General features: G+C 40.3%; 1 protein-coding gene across 1 annotated transcript in view; it reads right to left on the bottom strand.

The window, feature by feature from the left end:
- FRMD4B (FERM domain containing 4B) overlaps nt 1–27,771 on the bottom strand; it is a 215,988-nt gene that overhangs the window by 17,431 nt on the left and 170,786 nt on the right. The window contains exons 8-17 of the mRNA XM_088027606.1: nt 23,474–23,557; nt 21,757–21,822; nt 19,818–19,875; nt 17,954–18,040; nt 6,882–6,958; nt 5,472–5,610; nt 4,855–4,996; nt 3,543–3,676; nt 3,328–3,447; nt 1,791–2,019 (exon numbers count right to left, since the gene is read on the bottom strand). Of these exons, the coding sequence (XP_087883732.1) occupies nt 1,791–2,019; nt 3,328–3,447; nt 3,543–3,676; nt 4,855–4,996; nt 5,472–5,610; nt 6,882–6,958; nt 17,954–18,040; nt 19,818–19,875; nt 21,757–21,822; nt 23,474–23,557 (1,136 nt within the window). The remainder of the gene's footprint in view (nt 1–1,790; nt 2,020–3,327; nt 3,448–3,542; nt 3,677–4,854; nt 4,997–5,471; nt 5,611–6,881; nt 6,959–17,953; nt 18,041–19,817; nt 19,876–21,756; nt 21,823–23,473; nt 23,558–27,771) is intronic.

Genomic DNA, 27,771 nt, shown 5'->3' with positions numbered 1-27,771 from the left:
GAGACCTTGGGCAAATGACTTAATCCCTCTTACCATCACTTGGCTCAACTAAAATGGGAATAAGAATAGTATGTAGTATGCAGTGCTAAGGTGAACGGTAATTAAAATAATGGATGTAAAGCCCTTAGCCCAGCTCCTTGTACAGGACGAACGCTCAATAAATATTAGCTACAGTTTTGCTTTTATTACCTAGACACAGCTTCCTGGTGGTTGGAAATACCCATAATGCTCCTAAATATTACTGCTGCTCATCAGATGTTAAAACAAGAGTCATCTCAGATGTGTTGATCTGCCTTGGCAAATCATTCCACACACAGGGTCAAGTCCTGGCAAGGTTACAGGCAAATACAGCACCTTAGTGTAGGCTTCCATGCCATTATGAAGGGAATCTCTCCCATCTGATCTCAAATGTTAATCTCCATCAGAGCCGGGCAGACTATCTCTTAATTGGACACACAGTAGCGTTTGAAGGCAAGGTGCCAGTGTAGTCAGCTGTCAGGCACACTTAAAAAAAATCTACCCAATATATGCTCAACCATTGGCACCATCTGCTGCCCAAATGTCACTCATTGTAAAGGAGATCACTCAAATCTTGCACAGTTTGGGGATGAATGGGCCACAACAAATGGTTATGAAAGTTAAGTACACTGCTAATCACCCATCTCTGTAGGTCCAGAATGTAACCACCTCCAAAGCCAACTGGATTTCTCATTCAGAGTCAAAGCCATCCTAAATTCTCCAGCTGTAGCTGACGAACACTTGTGTGTTGATGTCTGTTCATTCACTTTCCAAAAGCCGTATCTCTGCTTTATAAACCATACCGCCCTAAACCCGAGAATACGCGAAACCTAGTCACCACATTTCATCCAATCTGACATATATAATTATTTTATGTTTCAGTAAAACAAGAGAAAGTATTGCCAATTGTAACTGTAGTACACCATCTAGTATAAAAATTATTCAAATTTCACAGATGTTTAAATGTGAAAAAAAATAGTCTTGGAATCAAAGAAATATAATCATATTTCAACCAACAATCAAGGCTGAAAACCATGCTGTTAAAGTAAGGCCAACTGGACTTACTACCTGAACGAGATTTTCAGTGTATTTTTTTCCCGAATATGAAAATTGTTAAGTATACAATGTTGAGAATTTTTGAAAATACAGAAAGTATTAAAAGAAAAATTAGTTACTTGAAATTCCACAACTACTAGTATTTTGAAATATTTCCCAACCAGCTGTTGTATGTAGATATTTATACGATGTCAGGATCATGTTGTGGTTATGATTTAATACCCTGCTTTCTGCATTTCATGTTATATCACAAGCATTTGTCCACAGCTTTAAATAGCCTCCACAATGACAGGATGGTAAGAGCTCTTTTCACAAATGTTAGATAGGTCCTTAAAAAAATGTATGTCCCTGCATGAAAAACCTTTGGGAAATGACTGCGTAGGCCTAGCTCTCTCACCACTCTGTGCTATCAACTCTATTTCCTGTAGTGATGTCAGGCTAGTTAAAAGGGGATTATGAACCAATATTGCTATGAATGCTCCTTCATCCCGAAAATGAAAGCAATGCAATAGTATAGTATTACAAAAGTGAGAATGTCACTGAAAACCATGTTTACACACTTGCAAGACTGACATCCCAAACCATTTTTAACCCTAAGAAACTTACTTTTAAACCTGTTCTTTCTTTTATCTCTCACCAAATGAACTAACTTGGAAATGCTACATACCATCACAAACACTGACTATGTGACTGGAAAAACCTTACTGATTACGAACCTGGTAAAATAACGGTTGCTTTCTGGCTGGGTTTCTTTCCACATCTGATTCGGTATTCATTTATCGCATTTTCAATCTCCTGAAGCTTTTTCACTGCATCTGTGTAATCTTGCTTTCGTTTTTTCTTCACGGTTTTATAAAGGTCTGGCTCGTTGGCAAGTTTCTTTGCAGCTTCAACCAGCTTTTGCTGTATTAGAAAATTGCTCTCCAGTTCTTGCAAAGCAGGATCCTGCATTTATACAATGATACTGGTTCTTGTACATTCTCAGTTCAGATGCTCTCTGAGAATAAAACCTTCCTAAGTTTATTGCATAGGTATTTTCAAACACTTTTCTAGAAGTCAAGACCTCCCTCATCCATTTACTTACACTCCTCACTACTCCGACTTTTTTCCTTTTAAAGAAGGGAATGGTCTTTCATTCATGTAGTTGGTTGGGTGAAGATTATATTTTTCAAGGAGAGATTCTTAACCCAAGATTCACAGACACAGAAGGTTATATTTACATACATAGCTTTAGAAACAGATACATTTGGGTTTGATTTCTCTTTCTGGTGGTTCCTGCTTCGTGACTCTGGAAACACTGCTAATGTTGCATGTTATTTTCATTCTGCATCTCCATTTCAAATGAGAGAACATCTACCTTGTTTTTAAAAATATGGCAAGGATTAAATGAGATTGTGTGTGTTCATTGCTTAGCCCAGGACTGGGTATACTCAATAAATTGCTGAGCTCAGGGGCGCCTGGGTGACTCAGTGGGTTCAAAGTCCACCTCTCGATTTCGGCTCAGGTCATAGTCTCAGGGTCATGGGATGGAGCCGTGTCGGGCTCCATGCTCAGCAGGGAATCTGTATGAGATTCTCTCCCTGTCCCTCTGCCCCTCGCCCTGCTCGTGCTCTCTCTAAAAGAAATAAACACATCTTTTTAAAAACTTGCAAAGCTCACTCTATTATGGATGGAAACTGCTATCATTTTCTACAGCCAAATGGCTAAATTTGGGCAAGAAACAGGAGTAGGGCCCTACGATCTGATGACATGTAAATAAGAAAGTACACTCTATATTGGAACTTTATTATACCTGAATGTTGCACATGTATTATGTCACTTAAACTACTCCTCTTATCCGTTAGCGGGAAGAACGAGGATTACCCCCATTTTATGGATAAGGGAACTGAGATCTGAGAAATGGCCTATCAGAAAGGGCAAACGTTTTCATCAAAGGCTTCTCTGTTTTACGTGGAAGCATCTAATGCTGTTGCTGGAGTTCTTCATTCTTATGGCCATGGTTCTCAGTTATAACATTTGGGGTTTGTTTAACACTCTCTATGCTTGGGAGGAGTAAAGTAGTGAGAAATAACTCAACTGTAATAGGACTGTGCATGAAAGAAAGAATTCGATTTGGTCTACTATATCACTTTCAAGTGGCGAGATAGAAAGGTACAGCAGGGACTCAAAAACCGAAGAAACAAGTCAGTCACATTCAGCTGAGGGCTTTTCTGTCGGGCTGTTAGCAGAAATGCTCAGAGCTGGTGCTCATACCTGTTCACTTGGCAGCAGGTTGTCATCCAATTTGAACGCGGTGCCTACACGCCTTCTGACCTGAGGCGGTTTCTCACCTACGTTCAGCGGATATTCTTTTGGCATTTTGCCGGTGAGCTCCTGTAAAACAGGACAGAATCGAGAGGGGTATAACTGACATTGGCCAGATTGTCAAACACAATGTGACGAGTCCCCCAAAAGCAGAAGACACTCACAGCCTCCCGCAAACAGATCTTCTTAAGCTCCTCGACTTTTTTCAGGAGTTTTTCCTGCAAGAGCTTTTCCTTCTTCTTGAGCTCCAGGATTTTCTCTCTCTTTTGCTCCTCGCTAACTTCTGAGTCTTGAGAACCTGGAGGGATTGGAAGGGAGGGCAGGGAAGGTTTATACAAGGCATATTTCCTTCCTTTTTTAAAGGACAAAGGATTTTTAAGCCTGACCTGCTATTAAATAATAATTTATTTCATTTCTCCTTGTTTCCGAACATAATAAAAGGAAACTGGAGTACATTTTCTCATGCTTCTGGGCATCCAACACAGCCTGGTCATTATATATACCTTCTGTATTTTGGCTCAGTCATTCTAGAAGCAATGATAAAATGCTTAATGTTTCAGACACACCCAAGGAAGAATTTCATTTTTCTGAGCAAGGGAGAAGGTAAGATGTTCCTGGAGATAATTGTTTAGAATGTCCTTGTAGAAAGCAAGCAAGCAAGGCAAAGGAACCTTCTGTGCCTCAGATTAAGAGTTGACAATAGGATTTAGATGGGAAAACTCATTTGAGTTCAGTTACGTATACTTGGTGATAAGAGATTCCAGAATTTGGGCGCCTGGGTGGCTCAGTTGGTTAGGAGACTGCCTTCGGCTCAGGTCATGATCCTGGAGTCCCTGGATCGAGTCCCGTGTCGGGCTCCCTGCTCAGCGGGAGTCTGCTTCTCCCTCTGACCCTCCCCTCTCTTATGCTGTCTCTCTCTATCTCATTCTCTCTCTCTCAAATAAATAAATAAATAATCTTTAAAAAAAAAGAGATTCCAGAATTTGGAATGAATCTCTCTCATGGTACAGTTCAATCATTAACTTTAAAATGTCACCTGTGTCCACGTATACGTGTACAGAGGAAGGGCTTCAGGGCAGCAATCACACTGGGAGGTGGGTTTGGGGTGAGGTTTGAAGCTTGTAGTCACGTTTGACTATATATTAAGTAGAGCATTAGACAACTGTCTAAATCAAAAACTAAATATTGGGAGAAGAAGCTGATAGAATAGATGGGGAGAAAATGTCCTTTCAAGTTACCCTGAGGAGTTCACTATCTTTGTAACCAGTGTTGTTTATGCAAGCTATTTATAATTTAACTTTCCTTTTACTTTTTAATACATTGGTTTATGCTGCATGCTGTAGGTTTTGATAGGCTTATTTACTCCCCAAATAATGGGTCTAAAATGTGTTTAAAAGTGGTTTATGACTCCCAAAAGTAGTTTAAGACCAAAAAAAGTGAAAAATAAAAATCACTTGTACTTTCCCAAAATGTTACCTGAAGAGATTAAACTGCCATTGCTCGCCATGATGAACTGACTTTTGGCCTCCAGTGTCACCATTTTGGAGACCCTCGGTGTTCCTGTCTCAGTCAAATCCATCGCGATATCGTCTAAACTCCTGGCTGAAGGAATTTTTGCCTAAGAGGTACACAACATGGAAACAGAATTCATTCAACTGAACCTATTTCAAATTAATAAAATGATTAAGTTACTATGGAATAAGTATGTCAACAGAGAGGACAATTTAGAATTTTTACATGCCCAAGTGACACTTCAGAAGAAAAAAATACAAAACTTAAGCTTTACATCGAAAATGTTTAAATATGCATGAATCTCTCTCATGGTACAGTTCAATCATTAACTTTAAAATGTCACCTGTGTCCATGTATACACGTGCCGAAAAGTTGGCCCATCTTAAACTTCTAAATCAGGCTATATATAGTGCTCCTCTTTTAAATGTAAGAAAAATTAAAACGGTCAAAAAGTTTAAAAAGCAAAAACTCAAAGAACAAAATCCCATGTGCTTCCATCTTTTCTGAGGAAGCTTATCTTCTGAGCAGAAAGCAAATGAAGGAGGGAAGTCTGTTCCTATAGAAACATTCTAGTGACTTACTTTGCTTTGCTTCCGGTCCAAGTAAAACTGGTGCTGACTAATTGCCATTACCCAGATGGACTTGATGAGAGAAGGGTTTGCATACCACGTTTGCACGAAGAGCCCACTTTGCCCAAAGGTTCTTCTTGACACAGAAATCCTGAAAGATTAAGCAAAGCATTCGATTTATTCACCTCTGGCCCAGCACACCACAACATGTACCCAGTGAGGAATGTGATCATGAAGTATCTTCTTATTTGTTTTCCTGCTGCCACACTCGGATGTTGAGAGAAGCCAAGCTTCTGATTTTCTCCTTTTATGAAGAAACCCGTTACACCTGGATAATCTCTCTTTTTTTTAAACTACCATGTTCAAAAATGCATACGCACACAATCCAAAGGGTAAGAACTACTCAAATTAGGGGCTGTACTAAAAACATTTACTTAAAAAACCACAGGATGTGTGACCATCACAAGAGGTCAGGAATCAAGGTGATAATATTTCAAAGATAACGCAACCGAGAGGGCAGGGTCAACACCTCCCTCAAGGTAAAAGAGCATTTCAGATCTAGGTAGACTTATGCAGCTCTGACATTATCAGAGGATGAACATGATAATATCGTCTGCAGATATGCAAGTCTGAAACTGGTCCAGTGTACTGCTTATGTACCAGATAAGAAGAGGAGAGAGAGTCAGAGGAAGAGAGGGTGAAAGGAGAAGGAAGGGGGAGCAGGAAGACGCTGTGGGGAAGGAGGGAGAAGGGTACCAATGTTCTTTGTAGGAATTTGGCTTATCTCTTGGTCCTCTTTTTGTCACAGTTGTTTCCCCAATCCCTCTGACCTCCAAGCATCCATAAACGTATCTGAAAGGCAAACACTGAGGACTGATAATGAATTCCTCTGAAGAGCTCAGAGAGCCTACAATCCTGACTTCAATCCATGGCGGTAACTTGGCAACTATGGTTTTAGAAGTGGCCAGGAAAACCAAACTAAAAATATGAGCAAAGGATCTGAACAGGTATTTCTCTAGAGGAGATATACAAGTGGCCAAAGAGCACATGAAAAGATGCTTAGCCATCATTAGTCATGAGGGAAATGCCAATCCAAGCCAAAATGGGCTATCACTGTATGCCACCAGGGTGACTATTAAAAAAACAAAAACACAACTAAAAATAACAAGTGTTAGGGAGGATGTGAAGAAAAGGGAACCACATACGTTGTTGGTGGGAATGCAAAATGGTAGAGCTGCTGTGGAAAAACTGTGGCAGTTCCTCCAAAGGTTAAAGAAAAGAGTTACCCAGCAATCCCCCTCCCAGCTCTACCCAGGAGAAATGAAAACATGTCAGCACAAAAACGTGCACATGAGTGTCCCCGGCAGCAGGGTTACAGGGATTGTCAATGCAACCATATAAAGAAAAGGCTGTCATCCTCACCTCCGTGGATCATGAACTTCAACGGCGAATTTTTTCTCACGGAAATATAAGTTCTCCAGCTGTTTCCACTGGAATAACTACGAAATCAAGAACGCAGAAAAGATGCACAGCTTTAATTAATGCTGATTTTTCCTAAATCTGGAACTCAGCTTCATCATCAAAAAATCAAGAAGGTACACTAAGGCGAAGCACGGATATGTGATGCGGTCTTGTTGCAAATCAACAACCTGAAACCATTTTACTCCTTTCTCTGACAGTAATCTTCACCTCATGAGTAAATCTTCCTTGAATGCTAAAACCAGGCCAGTGTGGGGTACATGCATATTCTTTTTCCTCTGACTCAACTAAATAAAAATAGTTAGGAAATCCTCACAGATTCCAGTAAGCACATGCCTTCTGATCAAAGATGTTGACTTCATATTCAAATGGAAAGATATTCAAAGGGATGTTTCAGTAGAACCACAGATGAAATTTCAAAAGAATGCAAAGTGAAAGTAAAACGGGACCCCAAGCAGGGGTGATTCTCTGTGATACCAGTTTCCTGCCTACCAGAGTTCCCCTAAATGTGACAGAAACCTAGTGCCAAGAACTGGAGCAGAGGTGGGGAGGGGGGTAAATGTGGGGTTGCCCTCTTGGTTTCTGAGCTAGAGCCTCCAGTTTTTGTAAATAGAACCCACTTCTCTATTCCCACTGCTGACCTTCTAATGCTGCATTCGGTGTCATTTGCCAATTGGTTGGGAGAAACAGAAATGAGCTAGCAATGTGCATTTGAAAATCAAATAATTTATAAAAAGCAGCCCATTCCCGAGGCCGAGTGCCCTGCTCTATTTTCTTTCCCAACCCCCTGGTACTAGCCTGAGCCTCAGCTTTTCCTTTCAACTAGGAATTTGTCCCACTATTGATGATTAGTAGACTTTGGCCAGAGTTTGAAATTATGTTCAGGGAATCTTAGGGGCGCATTTAAATTGTCTAACTGCAAAGCACCATCAGCACAACCATTTCCTGAAGTACAGGAGCCAAGACTTTTCACGAACATGTGAACCTCATGTAAAGGAATAGCACGAACTTAAAGTTCCTATGCACATGTAACCAGGAGACAAAAGCGTTCAACCTGGACCCCCAACCCCAAACACAGTGAGAGAAACCAGCACACGCTAAGAACACAGCCCTTCGTGGTCCGAACACACAGTCAATGTAACCACAACAATCACCCAGGTGGCAAGAGTTATTAGTGAAAGCTTAAAGCTACATACCCATTTCCTAAAATGTCCGTAGACTGGACGCTTTCATTTCTTTTCATCCAGAGATTCCAAAAACGGGACAGAAATGTGAAGGAAAACCCCAAGGCTTGCTCCACCTCCCCTCTCCCAGACAGCAGCTCTGGTGAGTTCTGAGTTTCATAAGACATCGAGGTGTAACTCAATTTCACAAACAGAGCCTCCCACGGCTGACACGCTACTGACATCAGCAACTCTAGTGGGTGACACCTCCCCAGTTCTACTCCTTCCTCCGATCAGGGAGAAAGAGGGCAAAGTTCTCTCTGGCAGATCTTCCCAGAAGGGAGACACATTCTTTTAAATGGACCAGAGCGGGGATCCTGATGATACTTCCCGGGAAATAAGTTGCTTCAAATCCAGGCACAAATTTCACTGGAGGCTGTCTCAGGGAGACATTGCTACCCCAGGTTTACTCACCCTGGGCATAAACAGGTTCTACAGGAAGAACCACAATGCAGCTCAGCTGTGTTTTTCTTTGCGTCCATTCCCACACACATAAAAACCAGGGCCGGACTTGAAACATGATCTCTGAAAGCCACCACCTCCCCCTCTTATCACTTACAAATGGGAAATACTAGCGCCTTTGCCTCCATTCAGCAAGTCCCTGCATCGAGAGCAAACATCCTCCCTGCAAGCAAAAGCCCTACTTAAACGGCGAAGGGCTCCAGGTTATTTAAGGAATTTGAAATAATTAGATGGCAACTGGGTTTGCAAAAGTTAATGGTACGAGACTGAGTCTTCAAGTCTAGAAGGCAAAGCTGTTTCCCCACCTGAAATCTTAAAAGTTTATGGAAAATGTGATTTCATAGATGTGCCTATAATAGCCTAAGTGAACTGGAATGACATAGACTTAATTCGCGGTGGCCGTCGCCACTAGGGTGAGGATGGTGGAGTGTACCAAGGGTTTGCATTCTGGTTCCATCACTTGTTTTTTTTTGGGGGGGGTAACTTGCTTAACTTCTCTGAGTCTCAGTTTTCTCATCTGTAAAATTGGAGCAACGCCTGCTTCAGAGGGTTGTGGGAAGGGTTCAGTGAGGTTACATTTATGAAGCACTTAGTCCCAGCGTCTGGTTTAGAATAAACATGCAGTAAGTGATAGAGCTAGTTTTAACTGTTATGAAGGACACGCCATCCAATTCCGTAATGTTATCATGTCTTTGTGAGGATGGGGGACTGCCATTTAATAGCAGAAACAGAAATAGAAAGAGCTGTCTGGATCCCACATCTGTCTTTCCACTGACGAGAACCAGTCAAGTTCTTCTGTTGACACATTGGGTTTCCAATTCTGCGAGTTTCAGCCTCTGTAAAAACTGCTATATCTCTGTTGATTTCATCGGTGGTTTCCTGATACACCCTCTGGGTAGGAAATCTGTTCACTGTTCCCGTATCGCGGAGGTCAGAGAGGAGGAGGGTGGGGTGGGTCAAGGGCACTCCCACAGACAGACGCATGGCAGCAAGCTCCCTCCTGTCTGGGGTACCCAGACAAGGAACCTGCCAACAATGCTGAGGAGTGTGCACCTGCCACAGGCCGGGGGGTACCTCCCAGGCTAATAAAAGACTGAGGGAAAGCCTCGGACAGAAAGGATCAAGCTGTCTTTTTGAGGGGAGCCTGGGTGGCTCAGTTGGTTGAGCAACTGCCTTCGGCTCAGGTCATGATCCTGGAGTCCCGGGATTGAGTCCCGCATCGGGCTCCCTGCTCAGCAGGGAGTCTGCTTCTCCCTCTGACCCTCTCCCCTCTCATGCTCTCTCTCTATCTCATTCTCTCTCTCAAATAAATAAATAAAAAATCTTTAAAAAAAACCCTGTCTTTTTGAATCTTAACAAATCAAAATTAGAGGTCACCCAAAGGTATAACACCAGTCCAGGATAGGAAAGGCATCATCAGAGGCTTTTTTTTTTTAATAGCACTTATAATATAGGTTAATCATTTAACTGCAAGTTCACCTGGAAATGACCAAGTTTGGGATAGTCACAGCTGTACTATATGACTGTACATCAAACAGTGACTCACATCGGGTGATCCCTTGCTGTAACTTGAAGCAAAACCAAAGAACTGTATTATTGATTTATGCTTTTTTCATTTAAAAAAAAAAGTTATACTTGATGAATGTACTATTAGTACTCATGATCAAGTGAGTGGATGAGTTTTGCCTTTTGGAGTCTCACAAAGACAGAATTTTGCAGGATCATGGACTTTTAGAAAGCCAAATTGACCACCTTCTATCCAGCCATCCTTCTATCCATCAAATGCTTATGTGCCTGAGAGTGAGTCTGCCCAACAACCCTATAGGGAGTTACTACTTACAGCCTCATTTTATAAGACAGACAACTGAGGGTCAGAGAGGTTTGCATAAATTGTCCAAGGTCACAAAGCTAAATGGGGGCAGATCTGGTATTCACACCCAGGCACAACCAGGCTCCCCAAACCCCACTGCCTAACCAAAGTACACCATCCTGCCTCACTCATCTGGGAAGAGGACTCAATGGAGATTTTTTTTTTTTTTAACAAAAACTTGGAGTAATTCTCAGATCGACCTCACAAGGAAAAAAAACCCCAGCAGTTATAACAGCCATTTGCAGAAAAGGACTCTGGGACCCTCAAATTTTACTTGCACTAGTGGTTCTCAACCAGCAATGATTTACATCACTCCCTACTCTCATCCACAACCCTCGGGCCATTTGGGGATATCTGGAGACATTTCTGGTAGTCACACTGCAGGGACAGGTGCTACGGGCAGCTGGTGGGTAGAAACTGGGGATGCTGCTGAATATCAGGCCATGCTCAGGACAAAATCCTCTGACCCCAAATGTCAACAGTGCAGAGACTGAGAAAGCCTGACTCAGAGGATAATTTTTGGTGATATACCTATGCTTTGGTAGGTGGAGTGTGTTGATGTAGAAGATGAAATGTTTGCTCCAAAATAATGAACGCTGGGGTCCTATTTTTCTCAGTTAGGTAATCTCCTTAGGAACAAATGGTTGTTCAGATTTTCTAAATGCAAATGTTACCCACCAGAGGGACTGAACACCACCCATCAGACTAGAAGAGGCCATGCTAACAGAGTCAGGTGTGCTGAACAAAAATGTTATAACATACCCAAATGGGATGTACTCGGGTAGCAAAAATTACCTTTTGAGATGTGATATCATAACCCTCCATAATGAAACATCACGTCTTAAATGCAAGGAGTACAACACTGGGAGTATTTTAGAAAGAGTTTAGATGAAGTTCTGGTCATCAGGAAATGCATAATATAAAACTCTGACCATCCGAGGGGATGTGATCTCCCCAGATTTCCTCTGTGGCTGAATCTCTAACCTCCCAGGGCCGACCTAATGACTTCCTGTTAATACTTGCAGTAGAGGGCTCCCCGCCACGTGGATGGTACAACCAGGGCTGACCTGCTGCTGAGGGGCACCTGCATGGCTCATTTGGGGGTTTACAACTGACATCCCTTCTCACGGCTTGGTGTCTAGCCCACTTATTAAATATTTCAGTAAAATCCGTAACTTTGAATATAATTCTGTCTTTCCAGATGGGCTGTCACGTCCTTAATGACAGGGACTTGGCTTTTTCCTTAAATGGAATAAAGACTATAAAGTACTAGCTCAGGGTCCCTGTACATGGGCTCAATACATTGTCATTGTTGTTAAAATGTAAAACTGGGGAAAACTGTACTCTCTTGTTAGAAATTTGTTCCCTAAGGATGAATGAATGAAAACCAAACCAATCTTTGGTCATAAGTACAAAGTGAAGAAGCCTTTGCTGTTTATGCCCCTTCCTAGAACATTTTTTTCACAACGCTTTCTCTACTCATTGTAGATAAATGTCCAAAGTGGCATTTGGACAAGTCAATCCTATTAAAGTACTATCTTTCATTTCTCTGTATGTGCCAACAATTCAGCCATTCGGTAAATGGCTGGAAATACAAACTAGGAGATTAAACAATGAAATCGAATGGTTTTGCCTGTCCAGCAGCCACTTCCTCTTCTTCAAACACCATCCTGTTTCTACAGGGAAAACTCTCAGCCTTGAAGCTCTAGCCTCAGCGGTCTCCTCTCAGTTTTATGACGTGCCTGCCCCCTTCCCATCTGCATACGCTCTTTTCTGACTAGAACGTGCCAACCCATTCTTCATAGCCTGTCTCCTCCCCACCCTTCAGGACCCAGTTTAAACGTCACCTTTCTCACCCGCCTTCCCTGAACCCACGGAGGTTCCACACCCATCCCATTATTGTCCCTCCATTTTGTTTCCACGAGAAACTATCCAAAATTTATCATCCTGTTTTATTTCTTTGCTCACTCATTAGTTTCTCACTGACCATCCCCCTAAAAGACTTCAGAGAAAACAAACACGGTGTGACAGAAACTACTTATCACCCACAAGATCTTTTTTCCCTCCTTCCTTTTAGTGACAAAACACCCTGAGTTATGGCTTTGCCCATGGCCACCCACCTAAAGACTACCCTTCCCAGCCTCCCTTACAATTAGACTTTATGACTAATCAGGCTGCTTGCCTTGAATTCTTTCCATCTGCTTGTCAGTTGTGAAATGGAAATGGAGACTCACCAATGCCCAACCGATTCTCTGAGAGTTCCTTGTCTTAGAAGAACTGCTTAAAATCCTGTGATGAGCTTACAGGAGGGGAAGAAAAATATCTACAGTCTTCTATACATCATAATATGGCAGGAAGGAAAAAAAAAATCTACTCGGTAAAATTAGTCACTAACCCATTGGGTCCTCACAATGATCTTTGAGGTAGATAGAGTAGACAGAATTATTGGAATTTGAAAGTTGAGGAAATAAAGACCCAGAAAGGTTGAGTGACAGCTCCAGGTCAGCCAACCAGTAGGCAGGAGTGCAGGACTGGTTTCTTATTTCAAACCCACGTAGGATTTGAGCTCTCCTCCCAGTGACTCTGCAGAAGGCTTTAACGATTAGATTGATTATTGGTGTGGATGGAGCTTAATTAGACACTTTACAAACAGGATGGACCGGTCTCCAGTTGACATTCTCTAACATTCTCTAATTCCATTCTTTTCTTCCACACCATACTTTATTATGTACCGACGTAGAAAGTGTGACTGGACAGCACATGTTCCTCCTTCTCCTGCAGCTAAGCTCATCCAGAACTTAAGCAGTGTTAGGAGAAGCCCCATCGAGCTCCCTGGTGAGGTGGCAGCAGGTGGTGGAAAAACCAGGAGTGGCAAGAAATGTCAAGATGGCTGTGCTTAGAAAAGTAAGCAAGTCCCAGAGTTTAAATGAAATGAACCCTGTACTTTCCTGACAAGGAAACAGGAAGATTCCTGTACTTGTGACTTAATTCACCTGGCTCTAGGCTTTTGGGAATTCCAATAGTTTAAAAAAAAAATCAGTTAACAGGCTAAGAACTCTTTCCCCACCCTGAAATGCCCCGGGGTGATGATGCACATCACAAGACTTGGTTAGCAGTTATAATGCACAAAGATACTAATCTTGAACAGCATTTTATCCCACCAAGGTCTGCTGGTGACACCCTGGCTGGCATACCTTTTTTATTTCTCCCATCTCTGACAGGGTCTGGTTTTCCCAGGTCAAATAACTTGCTGGAGGGCTACAAATCAGTCATGACATCTATCAATACTTCACTTAGCCACTGGCCCACTCTACCTCGTTGTGAAGAAATGACATTTTTCCTTGAAATACTGAACGAGCAATAAAAACCCTAGGGAACACAAGCTTGCATTTTTGTTTTAAATGTAAAACTTCACTGTTTTTAAGTTCAAATGTCCTACGATTTGAAATTAAGTTGAGTTCTGGTATGTTTTCACATTCCATAAGAGTTTGCAATGACACATTTCATGCATAAAGGGAGAATTAAGAAGAAAAAAAACTGCTTGTGATCTGAATTTTTAATACCCTGAATTTTTGTGGTTTGTTACTCAGAATTTTAAAATTCTCTTAATTTGCCTCATGCCTTAGGGCATTACAGTTAATAAATTGGCACAGAGTGCTTAAGAGTCTCTGAAAAGAGAAAATCTGAGTGTGGACTCTTAGGACGCTAGGGCTACAAGTCTGTAGCAATGTTGGGTCCTTCTCTGACCAAGCCTATTTCTCATACCTTTTTAAATTGTCTTTCTCTGTCACTACCAATGAACAACAACCAGTTGCGTAGTGAGGACTGTGTATCAGGCACAGTGCTGAATATAATCTCATGTAATTCATACAAACACCCTATGCCGTCAGTGGTATTACCGTGGTGCAGATGAAGACACCGAGTTTAAAGAGAGATTAAAAAAACATGCCCAAGGTCACAGAGCAAACAGACACCAGACACCAAAGACAGGCCATGGGTTGCTTCCCAAATTCTTGCTCTGCATCATTATCCTACACAGACTGAAAACTTTCCCCCACGACTGGCAAAAGCCTTAGAGCCAAAATACATGAAGAACTGGGTGTTCTGGCAGGTATGAGAAACAGAGTCCCCAACATTTCTAGGCTACAACTAATAGACATTATATGGAAAGGACAGAAAGCTTCAGCTTGTGGGTCTTGGGCAAACATTTTTTTCGAAATAGGCTTTGGCATTAGTCAGTCTTTCTTATTATTGGCCAATCTTCCCCCTTCTGGCCTGTTTTTAAGCTACATAATTATAACTCAGCAGGCATGTGTAACAAGCAGCTCAAGAGGCTGAGCATCTCCAAGGCCTCCCATTCCAGCCTTTGTTTCAGGGTTTGCCAATCTTGACCTTCATTCCTGCTCGGCCACTGGTAACTTGCTGTGGGCCCAGGTCATGCAAACAGCTGAAGCATGATCCTCCTCTTTACAAGTCAGTGCTCACGGCCTTTTAAATTATGGCTCTTTCATTTGGACCAACTGGGCCAGGGCAGTGACTTGTAGAACATTCTCCCTCTAATTAAACCCGTAGGTTGTTTGGCCATGGAAAAAGAAACAGATGGAAGCAAAATCCATCATCGGGTTTTAACAGAAGAAGGAGGATGCAGGGCGCCTGGGTGGCTCAGTTGGTTAGGCGACTGCCTTCAGCTCGGGTCATGATCCTGGAGTCCCGGGATCGGGTCCCGCATCGGACTCCCTGCTCAGCGAGGAGTCTGCTTCTCCCTCTGACCTTCCTCCCTCTCATGTGCTCTCTCTCTCTCATTCTCTCTCTCAGGTAAATAAACAAAATCTTTAAAAAAAAAAAAAAGAAGAAGGAGGATGCAAACAGTGGTACAGTGGACAGCTGCAAAAATAACCAAGACAGAGAAGACGAGGCAGTGGTAAACAAGATGGCCCGGTTAGGTCCTTTTTGAATTGAATGGCACATCTTGAAAATGAAAACGAAAACTCTGCCAGTCGAAAAAAGAAAGTGTCTTCTAATCCTTGTCTCAACTTTGGGATGAACAAGCAAGCCTGATTGTGATCAGTGTCAAACAGTATTGACCAATTCCTATGAAACTGTGAATGTAAAGAAAGGGCTGTGAGTCATAAGCAACTGAGAGGAAATTCGCTGCAATATTTACTGCGCAGATTCTGATTCACCATTATTTTGGGAGAAAGTCTGGTTGTTTTTAGTAGATGCATTTATATTCTGCAGGATTCTCAATCTCATGAAGCCACATTCGCTAAGAGATGACTTGTGAGTTGATTTAAGTTATATACGACATGAAAGATTCAGCGAAACTAGTGAGACTCCTGAATGTTATTTCTTAAAGTAAAATTCAGCAGAGAAATAAATTACCAAAAAATGTTAATATAGGTTGAGGTCCACCTCAAGAAAACACGATAAGCAATGATTTGGTAATATAAAATAGATAAACTAGGGATTAGTTATATGCCTTGACTGGAATTCATTATGCTCCTTTTCCCCGCCACGGACCCCCACAGTTAACAACCATAATGTCCATCAAAAGCAAATCAGTATTTGTATGTATTTCCACATATTGGATACTGGGCAGCTTTAGACCGAGTGAAGAGAGATGTGTTTATAAAGTAACCTGGAGAAATAGGACATGGGACGAAATAGTGTGCATAGAAAGATTTCTCTTTCTGGAAAGCTTAGGATATACACTGACAAAGTCTCAATGAACCAGTTATCATTCTCTTGACTGTGGTTATTATGGGGAAGGGATGGGAATTGCAGAAAGACTTCCTGCCCTAACTGACATGTTTCTGTAGTTTGTATTTTTGTTGTTGTTTTTACAATGGCTATGTATAACTTTTGGTTAAAAAAGTAACTATAAATAAAAATGATTTTGAAAAAAATCATATGCCCATCATTTCTAACATTATTTATTTGAAATTTGGTCTTAGAGGCAAATTTTCAAGTATGAACAACATTATTCATACTTCTCCTGGAAATTAAGTAAGTATACCTTACTTCAATTGATCTTGGTCACAGGGCTTACAGAGACACCACTTTGTTATAGGATTACATACATGCTGTCTTCCTGTCCCTCACACAGATGGAAATAGATTACGAAATGTTATTTTATTATTTTGATCAATATTTTCCAATAAGAAGGCTCAATGCTCAGCTAGTCTGCTCCGGGAGGGCAGGACTGGCATTAGGAGGGGGTGAGCCCTGGGCCACCCCTTTGTGTTGTCTGTGTCAGCTTCACAATCATAAAATGGGGAGAAAAGAGGAGCTTAGTTATTTTAACTCAACGAAAGATTGTGAGCATTGATAAAAGCTGAAAAACCACAAAGAAGACGAATAATGCTGTGGTATGATGACAAAGGCCGCTTTATGATGAATATGGCTGTTTTTCTAACAGACATTAAAGCACGAGACAGATGGAAATGATAGGAGCTATTCAAGGCTCCAATGTCGGGGTGTGATAGCACATGGTCTGCTATTATAGGTCACTGTTTCACTGTCGTGTCGCGCGCTGCTGGCAGAGCACAGGGAGGGCACTGAAACCAACCAGGGGTGGCATGAGTAAACCTTCGCGTCATTATAATACACGGTTAGGCCAGGGCAGGTGGGTGGCTGTCTACACAGACTCATCCATTCTCATATGGGCAGAAACGGATTATACGCCTGTGCTTGGATCAAGAGAAGACGCGTCATGGCCACAGTTCAAATGGAAAATAACGTCATTTATTAGGTCTGGAACACCCAAACCTGAGAGAGTGTGACTTTTAATAAACAGCGCAGAACTTATTTTTCTTTTGAAAAAAGCAGACATGTTTCGTGTGGAAAACTGTGAACCAAAGATAAGTGAAAACAGCAGCAGTAGTCAAAAGATCAGTCAGGACTGGATTACTGAGAGGGAGCCAGCACCAAATACTCAGGCTTATGTCTTCACAATTCATCCACCTGTGTATCCATCCAATGTCAGTAAGCGTATGTATGTATATGTATGTATGTATATATGTGTGTGTGTATATAATTTATGTAAAAAATATATTAACATTATATATAATTATATATATAAATAAATATTTTATGCCTATATAACAGATAGATATATACAAAACTTGGAAAACAAATGTCATCCTTCTCTTCATATGACCTTAAAATAGAAATCTAATTGTATGCATTTATAAATGAAGTTGGGATCAACATCCTTACAGTTAAGTCTTTGTGCATAACTTAATTCCCTTAGAATAAATGATCAGATGTGGAACTGCTGGGTGAAAGGTACATAAATTAGTTATAAAAAGCATTTTTCACTTAACCTGAGCCTTCTCTGAACCCATGGCTTCACTAATGAAAGTTACTTGTCTGAGACTATTCCAGTGCCCATTAAAGCAATGTTGCCAAATCCAGAATAGCTTAAGTTTTCCTATGTGCCTAAAATGATTCACACTTACTTTCCGAGGTTTCACTTTATCTTGCAAATCATACTGGCCGATTCCTTTATAGCTGATTCCAAGCCACCAAGGAAGTCCTTGTTTATCCTGGAAGATGGAAAAACATGAGAGCCAAGCCCTAATTGTTCAGTCTTCTAGAGGTAAAGATTTACCAATTTCATCTTTTAACAAATATCAGCAAGTCACAATAAAGCTGCCTTGGTAAACAAAACATTACTTAAAAACCTAATTTGCTATTAAAATGCCTTCAAAACAGATCCGTAAGTTAGATCAATACTATTAATGCCATCAAAAAGAATGAACCATTATTGTCTTGACTGTTGGAGAAAAGAAAGAAAATGGAAAATTAATCCCAAGTGGAAAGCCAGTTATCCATTTAAAAAGAAAAGAAAAGAAAAGAAAAGAAACTAAAAAGAAAAAGAAAAAAGCTCTCTGTTCTCTTGATCAGTAACCAGTTATAATGGTCAGGGAAGTTTCCAAAGAATTACAAAGATGAGAAAGGTGGCTGCAAACCTGATGTTTATAATCCGCTTAACAATGAATGTGGGAATACTGAAAAGCTCTTTGGGAAAACTGTATGATTCAATGGCAGGATGTTTGAATCATCACTCTGAGGTACATATGGGGAGGAGAGGAATTTTTTTTTCATAAATTTATCTTTTAGGTCTTGCCAAAGCGAAGGATGTATTGACATAGGGAAAGAAAAATTTAGACTTAAACATATACCCATATGTAAAAAAATCAGGAATCGGGAGAAACCGAAGTTGAATTGCTGCATATTTTTAGTACAAGGTATCCTCATTATGCAAGTATTTATTATTTAATCTCCCATTTTGAATTGCAAATACTGTTGTAACTTGAAAAGTCACTCAAGATTCATCTATGATAAAATTCCTTTCAAACAAGACCCCCTTCTTAATGGTGCTTTATCCCTTACATCTCAAAATAGTTCTTTTTTTTATTATGTTATGTTAATCACCATACATTACATCATTAGTTTTTGATGTAGTGTTCCATGATTCACTGTTTGCGTATAACACCCAGTGCTCCATGCAGAACGTGCCCTCTTTAATACCCATCACCAGGCTAACACATCCTCCCCCCCTCCCCTCTAGAACCCTCAGTTTAATTTCCAGAGTCCATAGTCTCTCATGGTTCGTCTCCCCCTCTGATTCCCCCCCTTCATTCTTAATCAATCTCTCCCTGCTTGAAAACACCTGAGGGCGCCTGGGTGGCTCAGATGGTTAAGCATCTGCCTTCGGCTCAGGTCATGATCCCAGAGTCCTGGGATCAAGTCCCGCATTGGGCTCCCTGCTCCTTGGGAGCCTGCTTCTCCCTCTCTCTCCCTCTGTCTCTCATGAATAAATTAAAAAAAAAAAGAAAGAAAACACCTGAAAATACTACACAAATATGAAATATACCAATTGAAAATTGCTATCACAAATCCTGCAAAATTTTGAGAACTTTATGAATTTGCTGAAATGACAATGGCAAGTTTATGATTCTCATATAAAGGTTCTATCAAGTGAGTATCCGGCACTATTAGACAGGTGAACCACTGGGGAAGAGAAATAGCAGCAAAAATAGGTAAAAGGAATGGATGTGCTAAAAGAGAATAATTTGAGTACGTTAGGATTAATGGAGGTTTTGGGAAAACATTTGAATGGAGCAAGTATTTTACAAAAATAACGAGCCTTATAATTTGCTACAAATGACAAGATATAATCAGGCTTTTAATTTTTTAAGAAAATCAATCATATTTTAAATGTTGAAATTTATAGAGATAATTTGCATACATATGCATATTAATTTATGTGATTTTAGACATTGGTGCTGTCAAACTAACATGTGCAAAAGTATTTACCTTTACTGCATAATAATGGACTCCATATGTGGGTAGAGCTTCTACTATTTTCATATACCTACGAAAAATGAATATATATTATAATCTCTTAATAAATTAGAGGATCATTTTGGGAAAAGTGATGTACAGAAATATGATTTGTGGGGCGCCTGGGTGGCTCAGTCAGTTAAGTGTCCAATTCTTGATTTCGGCTCAGGTCATGATCCTGGAGTCCCGGGATCGAGTCCCGCATCGGGCTCCCTGCTCAGCGGGGAGTCTGCTTCTCCCTCTGACCCTCTTCCCTCTCATGTGCTCTCTCTCTCTCATTCTCTCTCTCAAATAAATAAATAAAATCTTTAAAAAAATACCCCTCCAAATAAAAATTAAAGCAATGATTTCGCCATTTACTCCATTTACTATTTCTAATCAATAAATATTGACTGTGTACTTCTAAGGTTTTATGGAGTGAAATAAAATTGTGTAAGACTTCCTCTCTGCTCACAAAGAATTGAGGTTCCTGTTTAGTACAAGTGGGCTTTTTAATGACAATTTGAATATCAATTGCTCTGGGTTTTGTAATCAATAATTTGGGATGCTTTTTTAAAAAGTAAATGGCCTGTATGTAAAATGTGCCAGCAACATGCAGCAAATACACTGCACAACCAAGATTCTAACAAAGTGAGATGGATTACAGTCTAGAGCCTTAACCACCAAGTTAGTCTCTTACTTGGAGCCACAACCATAATGATCAAGGGAAGTAAAAGGACTCTGCATTTAAACAAGGACACTTCATAACATGCTCATTAGCCTAACCTAAAATCCTTCAGGGAAATTGTTACTCCTCGTTTCCCACCCCCGCAGAAAACAAGCACCACGAGTTAAAATGTCAAGGATTCAACTTCAGGACCAGTAATTTTTGATTTCTGCCTTGAAGACCACAGAAGGTGGGCCGTGATAAAAAGGCGATTAGTGCAAGAGGTAGAGGTCGTAAGGGAGATCTATACACTGACTAGGGGAAATGCGGTCTCTAAGTCCTTACTTCAGTTCTCACATGCTCTGAGCGATATTCAGTGGGTTTTTAAAAGAACTTCTATGGCCGTAAAAGTTATTCTACAATTACTACAGCAATAATGCTATATTCATTTAATAATTTTAAAATTATAAAATTATAAATTTAGTTCTTATAATTTTAAAACTTTAACGTAGCTTGTGGACTATTGTTAATAAATGGATGGTGGGGTGCCTGGATGGCTCAGTCGCTTAAGCCTCAGACTCTTGGTTTCGGTTCAGGTCATGATCTCAAAATCCTGGAATCAGGCCCTGCGTCAGGGCTCCCCGCTGATTTTAATAAATCTTAAAAAAGAATAAATAAATGGGTGGTAACTCTGTAAGTCTAAAATGCAGAGATATATCACTGGTCTGTTCTTGGTAGCATGCAGACATAGATTATCCAACACCAACACTGTATGCTCTACTCAAAGTAGAGTCGCAAACTAGGCAACCAAACATGGCCTCCAGATAGGTTTTGTCTGGCTTGCGTTGTAATAAAATTTTCTTAAAATTACTATGCAATGTTTAAAATTGGATTTTAAAAATCAGAATTTCCAGCTTTTCTTAGAAATATCAGGTCTGATAGCTTTAGGCCTGATTTCTGAGACTGAATCACCTTGCCTCTACTCAGGACAACAGCTCTCCAGTTTACTTCAGTCCCCACCACTCCCTATTGCCCTACACTTGGCCTAAATTTCTGTTTTGCTACCTGCCTGACACTGGATGATATCTGAATTAATAACACCAGCTATGGAATGACTCAAGGCATTTTATAATTCATAGCAAGGCTTTTCTAACCAGATGGGGACGATATACACACAAACCACACAATAGAAATCATTTTCAGATGATTTCTTCAAACAGAAGACATTAAAATTCTATCTAAGCAAAAGGAAAGACAGATACTTACTGAACCACCGCTTGACCCCGAGTCAGACCTTTGATTTTCAAATAATGCTCAATTACCCTGTCCTCACTGTAAAACAAGGAAATGAGAAATATGGCGTGCACGATTATATGAGGTACAGACCCAGTTTCAAGACTCTCAGCTGGCTTGTTGAGAAACTTGAGAATAAAGACCTTCACCAACTTGTTTGGGAGATAGAAGCTGGCTGATTTGAGTTTCTGTAGGACATGGATTCCTGAACCTCAGACATTCGGCTACTATCATGAATTTTTATTTATATTTTATATGATATATAAATATATCAATACTTTTAAAAACAATTTATTGGAAAAGGAAAGATAATATCAATTTATCATATGAAAAACTGGTATTTTTCATAATTGGGATATAAAATACAAAATATTATTATTAAATACTAATTAGTGAGCCTTGCTAGGGAAATTAAATGGCTTAAAAAAAAGAGATCAGCATGTGTTAGTTATTAAAGGCATTTTCCTTAAATTATCCACAAAGATTTAGAAAGGATTAAAACTGTTCTGAGTCTGGTGTGCAATCCAAAATACTCTCTTGTCACTCGCTACCTGGGGCACACTGCTTTCAGAGAAAACCCTTCATTATTGTCCCAATATAAAACTTGTTGACTAGAGGGGCACCTGGCTGGCTCAGTCAGTAGAAAATGTGACTCTTGATCTTGGGGTCATGAGTTCAAGCCCTACACTGGGGGTAGAGATTACTTAGTAAAAAAAAAAAAAAAGTTAAAAAAAAAAAAGCCAAACTTGTTGACTAGAAAGGCAAGAACTAGGCTACAGTATTTCACCTGTGATGTCAGCTACTGTACCCTACTTACAGAGACCCGTCATATCGCAAGTATAACCTAGAAGGGTAAATGTTTTTATCTCTACACAACCAGTAATCAGTGGTAAATGGTATTTGTTTTTTTTTTTTTTCTTAAGAAACTATCACTTAACAAGGATTTGTTTGGAAGATTCCAGACTCAGGAAGCAATGTAGTCTCAGGACTCACTTTTGCTCTTTCTGTGGGAACTGCATTTCATCTTTCCTATTAAAGCTATTCATGTTGAATATTTATTTTGTAATCAGTTTTTCAGTGGAAAAGAAAACTATCTTCAGGATTCAGAGCCATAAGTCAAGGAAACTGTATTTAAAGGGGATGTAACTAATTCAAAGGGGGAAATAAGTACTTTTCTAGGAAAAATGCTGTAAGGAAAATGGGTACTATGGATTTATTAAAATAGAAACAAATAGAACGACTTGAAATATACAACAATTTTTGGCCACAGAAGACACTTCTGATCAGTCAGGTCATTTCTGGCCATTAAGAAAACCTCCATCCAAGGAAATCTGTATTTTATAACATGTATATTACACTCTGCTAGATTAAGGCCACATTACACAGCGACTGCACACGTATTGAGCATTATGTTTACTTAAAAGCACTCTCTACAGACCTTTAACACATGTGAATGAGAAGGCAAGTAGCCACACTTCACAAATGACTACAATCTTAGTATGATGATCTCCAGTAGCTTTGGCAAGACCCTTTCACGGAAAGGATCAAGGTCTACTTATAGTCACTCTGATGCATGTGATGGGCTATTTGATACTTTCTTCACTTATGTTTCTTTTAATTTCTTGAAAAGCATGCAGTTCTCAATGGAGGCTATGATATCAAGGTCACCTGTTGTCTTGCTCTGGCTTACCAGTAAGCAAGGGATGGATGCTCCTGAAGAGTTTTGGTTGGAAAGGCTGGTAGGGTCTTTAAATCTTTCCTGGCATTTTCATCACTGAAAAGAAGAGGAATACAGTAATGTCAGTCACCATTATCTAAAATATCATCCAAGCTAGTGACCAGAAAAAATCTGATAAATAACTACAGTATAGTGGGCTCTAGCCAAGTATTGTCAGTACACACATAAGGCTACGGATTCAATTAGAAATAGCCGCCAACTGAACCCCCCAAGCCATCTGATATTTTGAAGTTTTTATAAAGACCAAAAAAATTAAAATAACAGTATTCAAGTGCCATAATCCTATTTTCCTTACTCTCCTGATAAACTTGCAGCCATTTTCATTGTAGATTTCCTATGTGTATCTATTCTATTACATAATTATTATAATTGTGGATATTCCATTTCTATATAGCATTCTTCAAATTTCGTTACATATTTCTCTATGTTCCTATAGCACCCTCATAATGATCTTTAGCGCCAACATAATATTGTTGGAATATAGGTTATCATAAAAACCACCCGTAGTATCACCAATTTTTCATAATAGATGTCAATTCAATAAAAAGTTTATAGAGGGGCACCTGGGTGGCTCAGTAGATTAAGTGTCTGCCTTTGGCTCAGGTCATGATCCCAGGGTCCTGGGATCAAGCTCCACAATGGGCTTGCCGCTAAGTGGGGAGTCTGCTTCTCCCTCTCCCTCCGCCCCTCCCCGTAGATCACGGGCACTCTCTCCCTCTCTCAAATAAATAAATAAAATCTTTAATAAAAGATTTAATAAAAAATTTTTATTTATTGGGGCTCCTGGGTGGCTCAGTCGTTAAGCAGCTGCCTTCGGCTCAGGTCATGATCCCAGGGTCCTGGGATCGAGCCCTGCATTGGGCTCCCTGCTCGGCGGGAAGCCGGCTTCTCCCTTCCCCACTCCCCCTGCCTGTGTTCCCTCTCTCACTGTGTCTCTCTCTGTCAAATAAATAAGTAAATAAATAAAATCTTTAAAAAAATCTTTATTTAGTTGAGAGAGAAAGATAGCAAGAGAGAACATGAGCAGGGAGGAGAGGGAGAAGCAGGTTCGCTGCGAGCAGGGAGCCCAACACTGGGCTTGATCCTAGGACCCTGAGACCGTGACTTGAGCCAAAGACAGATGCTTAACCGACTGAACCACCCAGGCGCCCCAAATAAATAAAATCTTTTTTAAAAAGTGCATATAGACTTTTCTATTACTTGTTGGTTATTTCCTTACCACACTCTGAAATTAAATAATCAAGTTGGCCAACTAGAAATCACCTGAACAGAAGATGACGTGAAAATGTATTTGTAATGAAACTCACGCTATTGCTCAAATTGCATCAAGTAAACTAAAAACATACTTCGTGTAAGGTTGGCTATTATCTCATTATAAAATGGCAAAATTCTAGTTGTCAAAAGAGAGGGGTGTGGGAGTGCCTAGCTGGCTTAGTTGGTAGAACATATGACTCTTGATCTTGGGAATGTGAGTTCAAGGCCCATGTTGGGTGTATAGAGCTTACTTAAAAATTAAAAAGAGAGAGAGAGAGAGAGAGAGAGAGAGGGGTGTGGTCTTTATAGAACTTAATAGAAGGAAGAACAGGTAATATAACCCAGTCATAGCTGGCCTACACAGTATAAGAGAAAATACTCTCAAAAACTGCCCCAAGTATTTAAGAAGGTAGTCTGTGAGAAAACAGACATGACTTTCTGGGGTCTATCAGAGCTTCGGATAAGTATATAAAGAGCTACTCAAAATCCTGACCAAACTGGTGTCCATCTAACAGCACATTGGTAATTCTTTTCCTCCTACTTTCCACTGTTTCATATTTTTACCATGACCCATCCTTTGTTGAGAGCCAGGCATCCTGCAACACGCTTTCTTTTTTTTAGATTTATTTATTTATTTGAGAGAGAGAAGGAGAAAGAGCAGGGGGAGGGGCACAGGGAGAGGGAGAATCTCAAGCAGACTCCCCACTGAGTGCGGAGCCCCATGCGGGACTCGATCTCATGACCCTGAGATCATGACCTGAGCCAAAATCAAGAGCTGGATGCTTAAACGACTAAGCAACTCCGGCGACCCCATGCAACACACTTCCTAAGTCATTATTTACCTCATAGTTCTCATCACAACTTTTTCCATGTGGTAGGTACTATTATTATCCATGCTTTACAGGCAAGAGAGGTTTCCAGAGGCGAAGCCACTCCTCAATGTCTCACAGCAACTGTGTAGGGAAGCCAGAAAGCAGACCCAGTCTACTTGGCTTTAAAGGATAAGACCATAACCTGCTTCCTTGACAGACTCTCAGAACAGTGTCCCAAAGAGCCAACGCACACCTTCTCATTTTGGCAAGGCATAGCTCCCCTTCACCCTCACCTGCTAGTTACAAATGAAAACACTGAACCAATGAATTTCAGGAGGCATCATTCATGCATTTTCACATTAGCTTCCCCGGGGTTTGCCCCAGCGATTCGCACTGGAAGAGATGAACCCCCAACTGGAGGACCAAACACAACCTAAGGTGAATCTCCTCCCAAAGCATTCATTCAACACTCACAGATCAATTGTTAGAGATGAATCTGGGGAACCAAGCATGGCCTTCAGATAGGTTTTATTTGACCCACATTGTCCTGTGCTGTATTAGAAATTGCTCACTCCTGTCACCGGATCAGGCTTGGGTGTAAGTGGTTCTCCTTCTATGTCTACAGAAATTTTGTCTTTTGCCTTTACCCTCACATTTCCTGACCGTGCTACAAGGCAATCAAGTGAACCCACTGAGCAAACTGTACATACGCTTACTGTCTTTCAGTAAGAACAGAGAGTTGAGTGTTACCTAGCTTGGAGACACTATGATTTGTACCTGTCAACATTACATTTCAAAATGAAGGTTGTGGCCCTTCCTAAAGGGGAAAGATCCAGCTTTACAAATTACTACAGGAAATAAAAAGTCTCTTGGCTCCTGTTCTTATGTAAGGATAAATCTCTCTATTCATTTGAAATCTAAGCAGTAAGCCTTAACCACATTGACAATCTTGGAAAACAGGTTTGGACTTCCTGAAAACCAAATATACCACAATCCAATTTATTCATGTTAAAGGTCAACTGTCAACTCCCAGTAATGATATTTATTTTTCTTAATAATTTCTTTTATGCTCTGTCTTTCAAATCCCATTTCCTTTTTCAAAGAAGTTGGCTTATGAGTTTTTTATGAAGGGCAAATACATGTATATATTCTAAAATGATAGGCTAAGGACAACACTTTTTGCTATTCATCATCACCAACAATTACATATCTATTATTATCTTCTGGGTCCATGTGAACTATATGCTATGTTCCAAGAACTTAGCCTAGCACTCAGTTACCTCTTTGGGTTATAGTTAATTTTGTGGCAATCAAGACCTCACTAGAGTAGAAGCTGCTATTCACTGTAACTTCATTTATTCTTTTAGGAAGTATGTACTGGGTATATAGTGCACACTAGTATATAGAAGCAAAAGAGAGAGGAGAAGGGACAGAAGTAAGGGAGAGATTTTATCCATCATTCTGTTCACTGAGCTCGTAGTTGAGAATAAACGGGAGGAAAAAAAAAAGATAGAATAAAAGGGAGGTTTGAAGTTGTGGCCCCTTAACAAGGCTTTAGTTCCTGTGTCCTCAAAGCACCAGCATCTCACAACACTGAGATTTTTCTAGCATTTATTACATGCTTGGTAAACACCAGCAACTTACATGTTAGTGCCTAACTAAAGAAACAGCTCTGTGTTTCAACAGAAGAAAATTACTCCCTGTGTTGAATTTATTGAAAGATAAACTCTGCTCTTTGACATGTCATCTTTTCAAGGAATTTTTTTTCTTTTCTTTTCTTCTTAAGATTTATTAATTTATTTTAGAGAAGGGGGTTGGAGATCTCAAGCAGACTTCCTGCTGAGGGTGGAGCCTGGCACGGGGCCAGATCCCAGGACCCTGAGATCATGATCTGAGCTGAAATCAAGAGTCGGCCACCCACCCACTGAACCGCCCAGGCACCCTTCAAGGAACTGTCAAGAGTAATTTTAACTATACAATAGTCACCCCCCTCATCCACGGGGGATACACTCCCAGACCCCCAGTAGATATCTGAAACTGTAGATAGTACCAAACCCTACATACTATGTTTTTTTCTATATATACATACCCATGATAAAGTTTAATTTGTAAATTAGGCATAGTAAGAGATTAAAAACAATAATAATAAAATAGACAACAAAGTACCGTAATAAAACTTATGTG

The sequence above is a fragment of the Eumetopias jubatus genome, unplaced genomic scaffold (genome assembly GCF_037043125.1).
Source record: "Eumetopias jubatus isolate StellerSeaLion01/CBP00866 unplaced genomic scaffold, mEumJub1_p1.0 scaffold_1, whole genome shotgun sequence".
NCBI classification, from domain to species: domain Eukaryota; kingdom Metazoa; phylum Chordata; class Mammalia; order Carnivora; family Otariidae; genus Eumetopias; species Eumetopias jubatus.
Note: the sequence above shows the minus strand (reverse complement) of the source record. Positions and strands in the feature narration are given on the sequence as shown.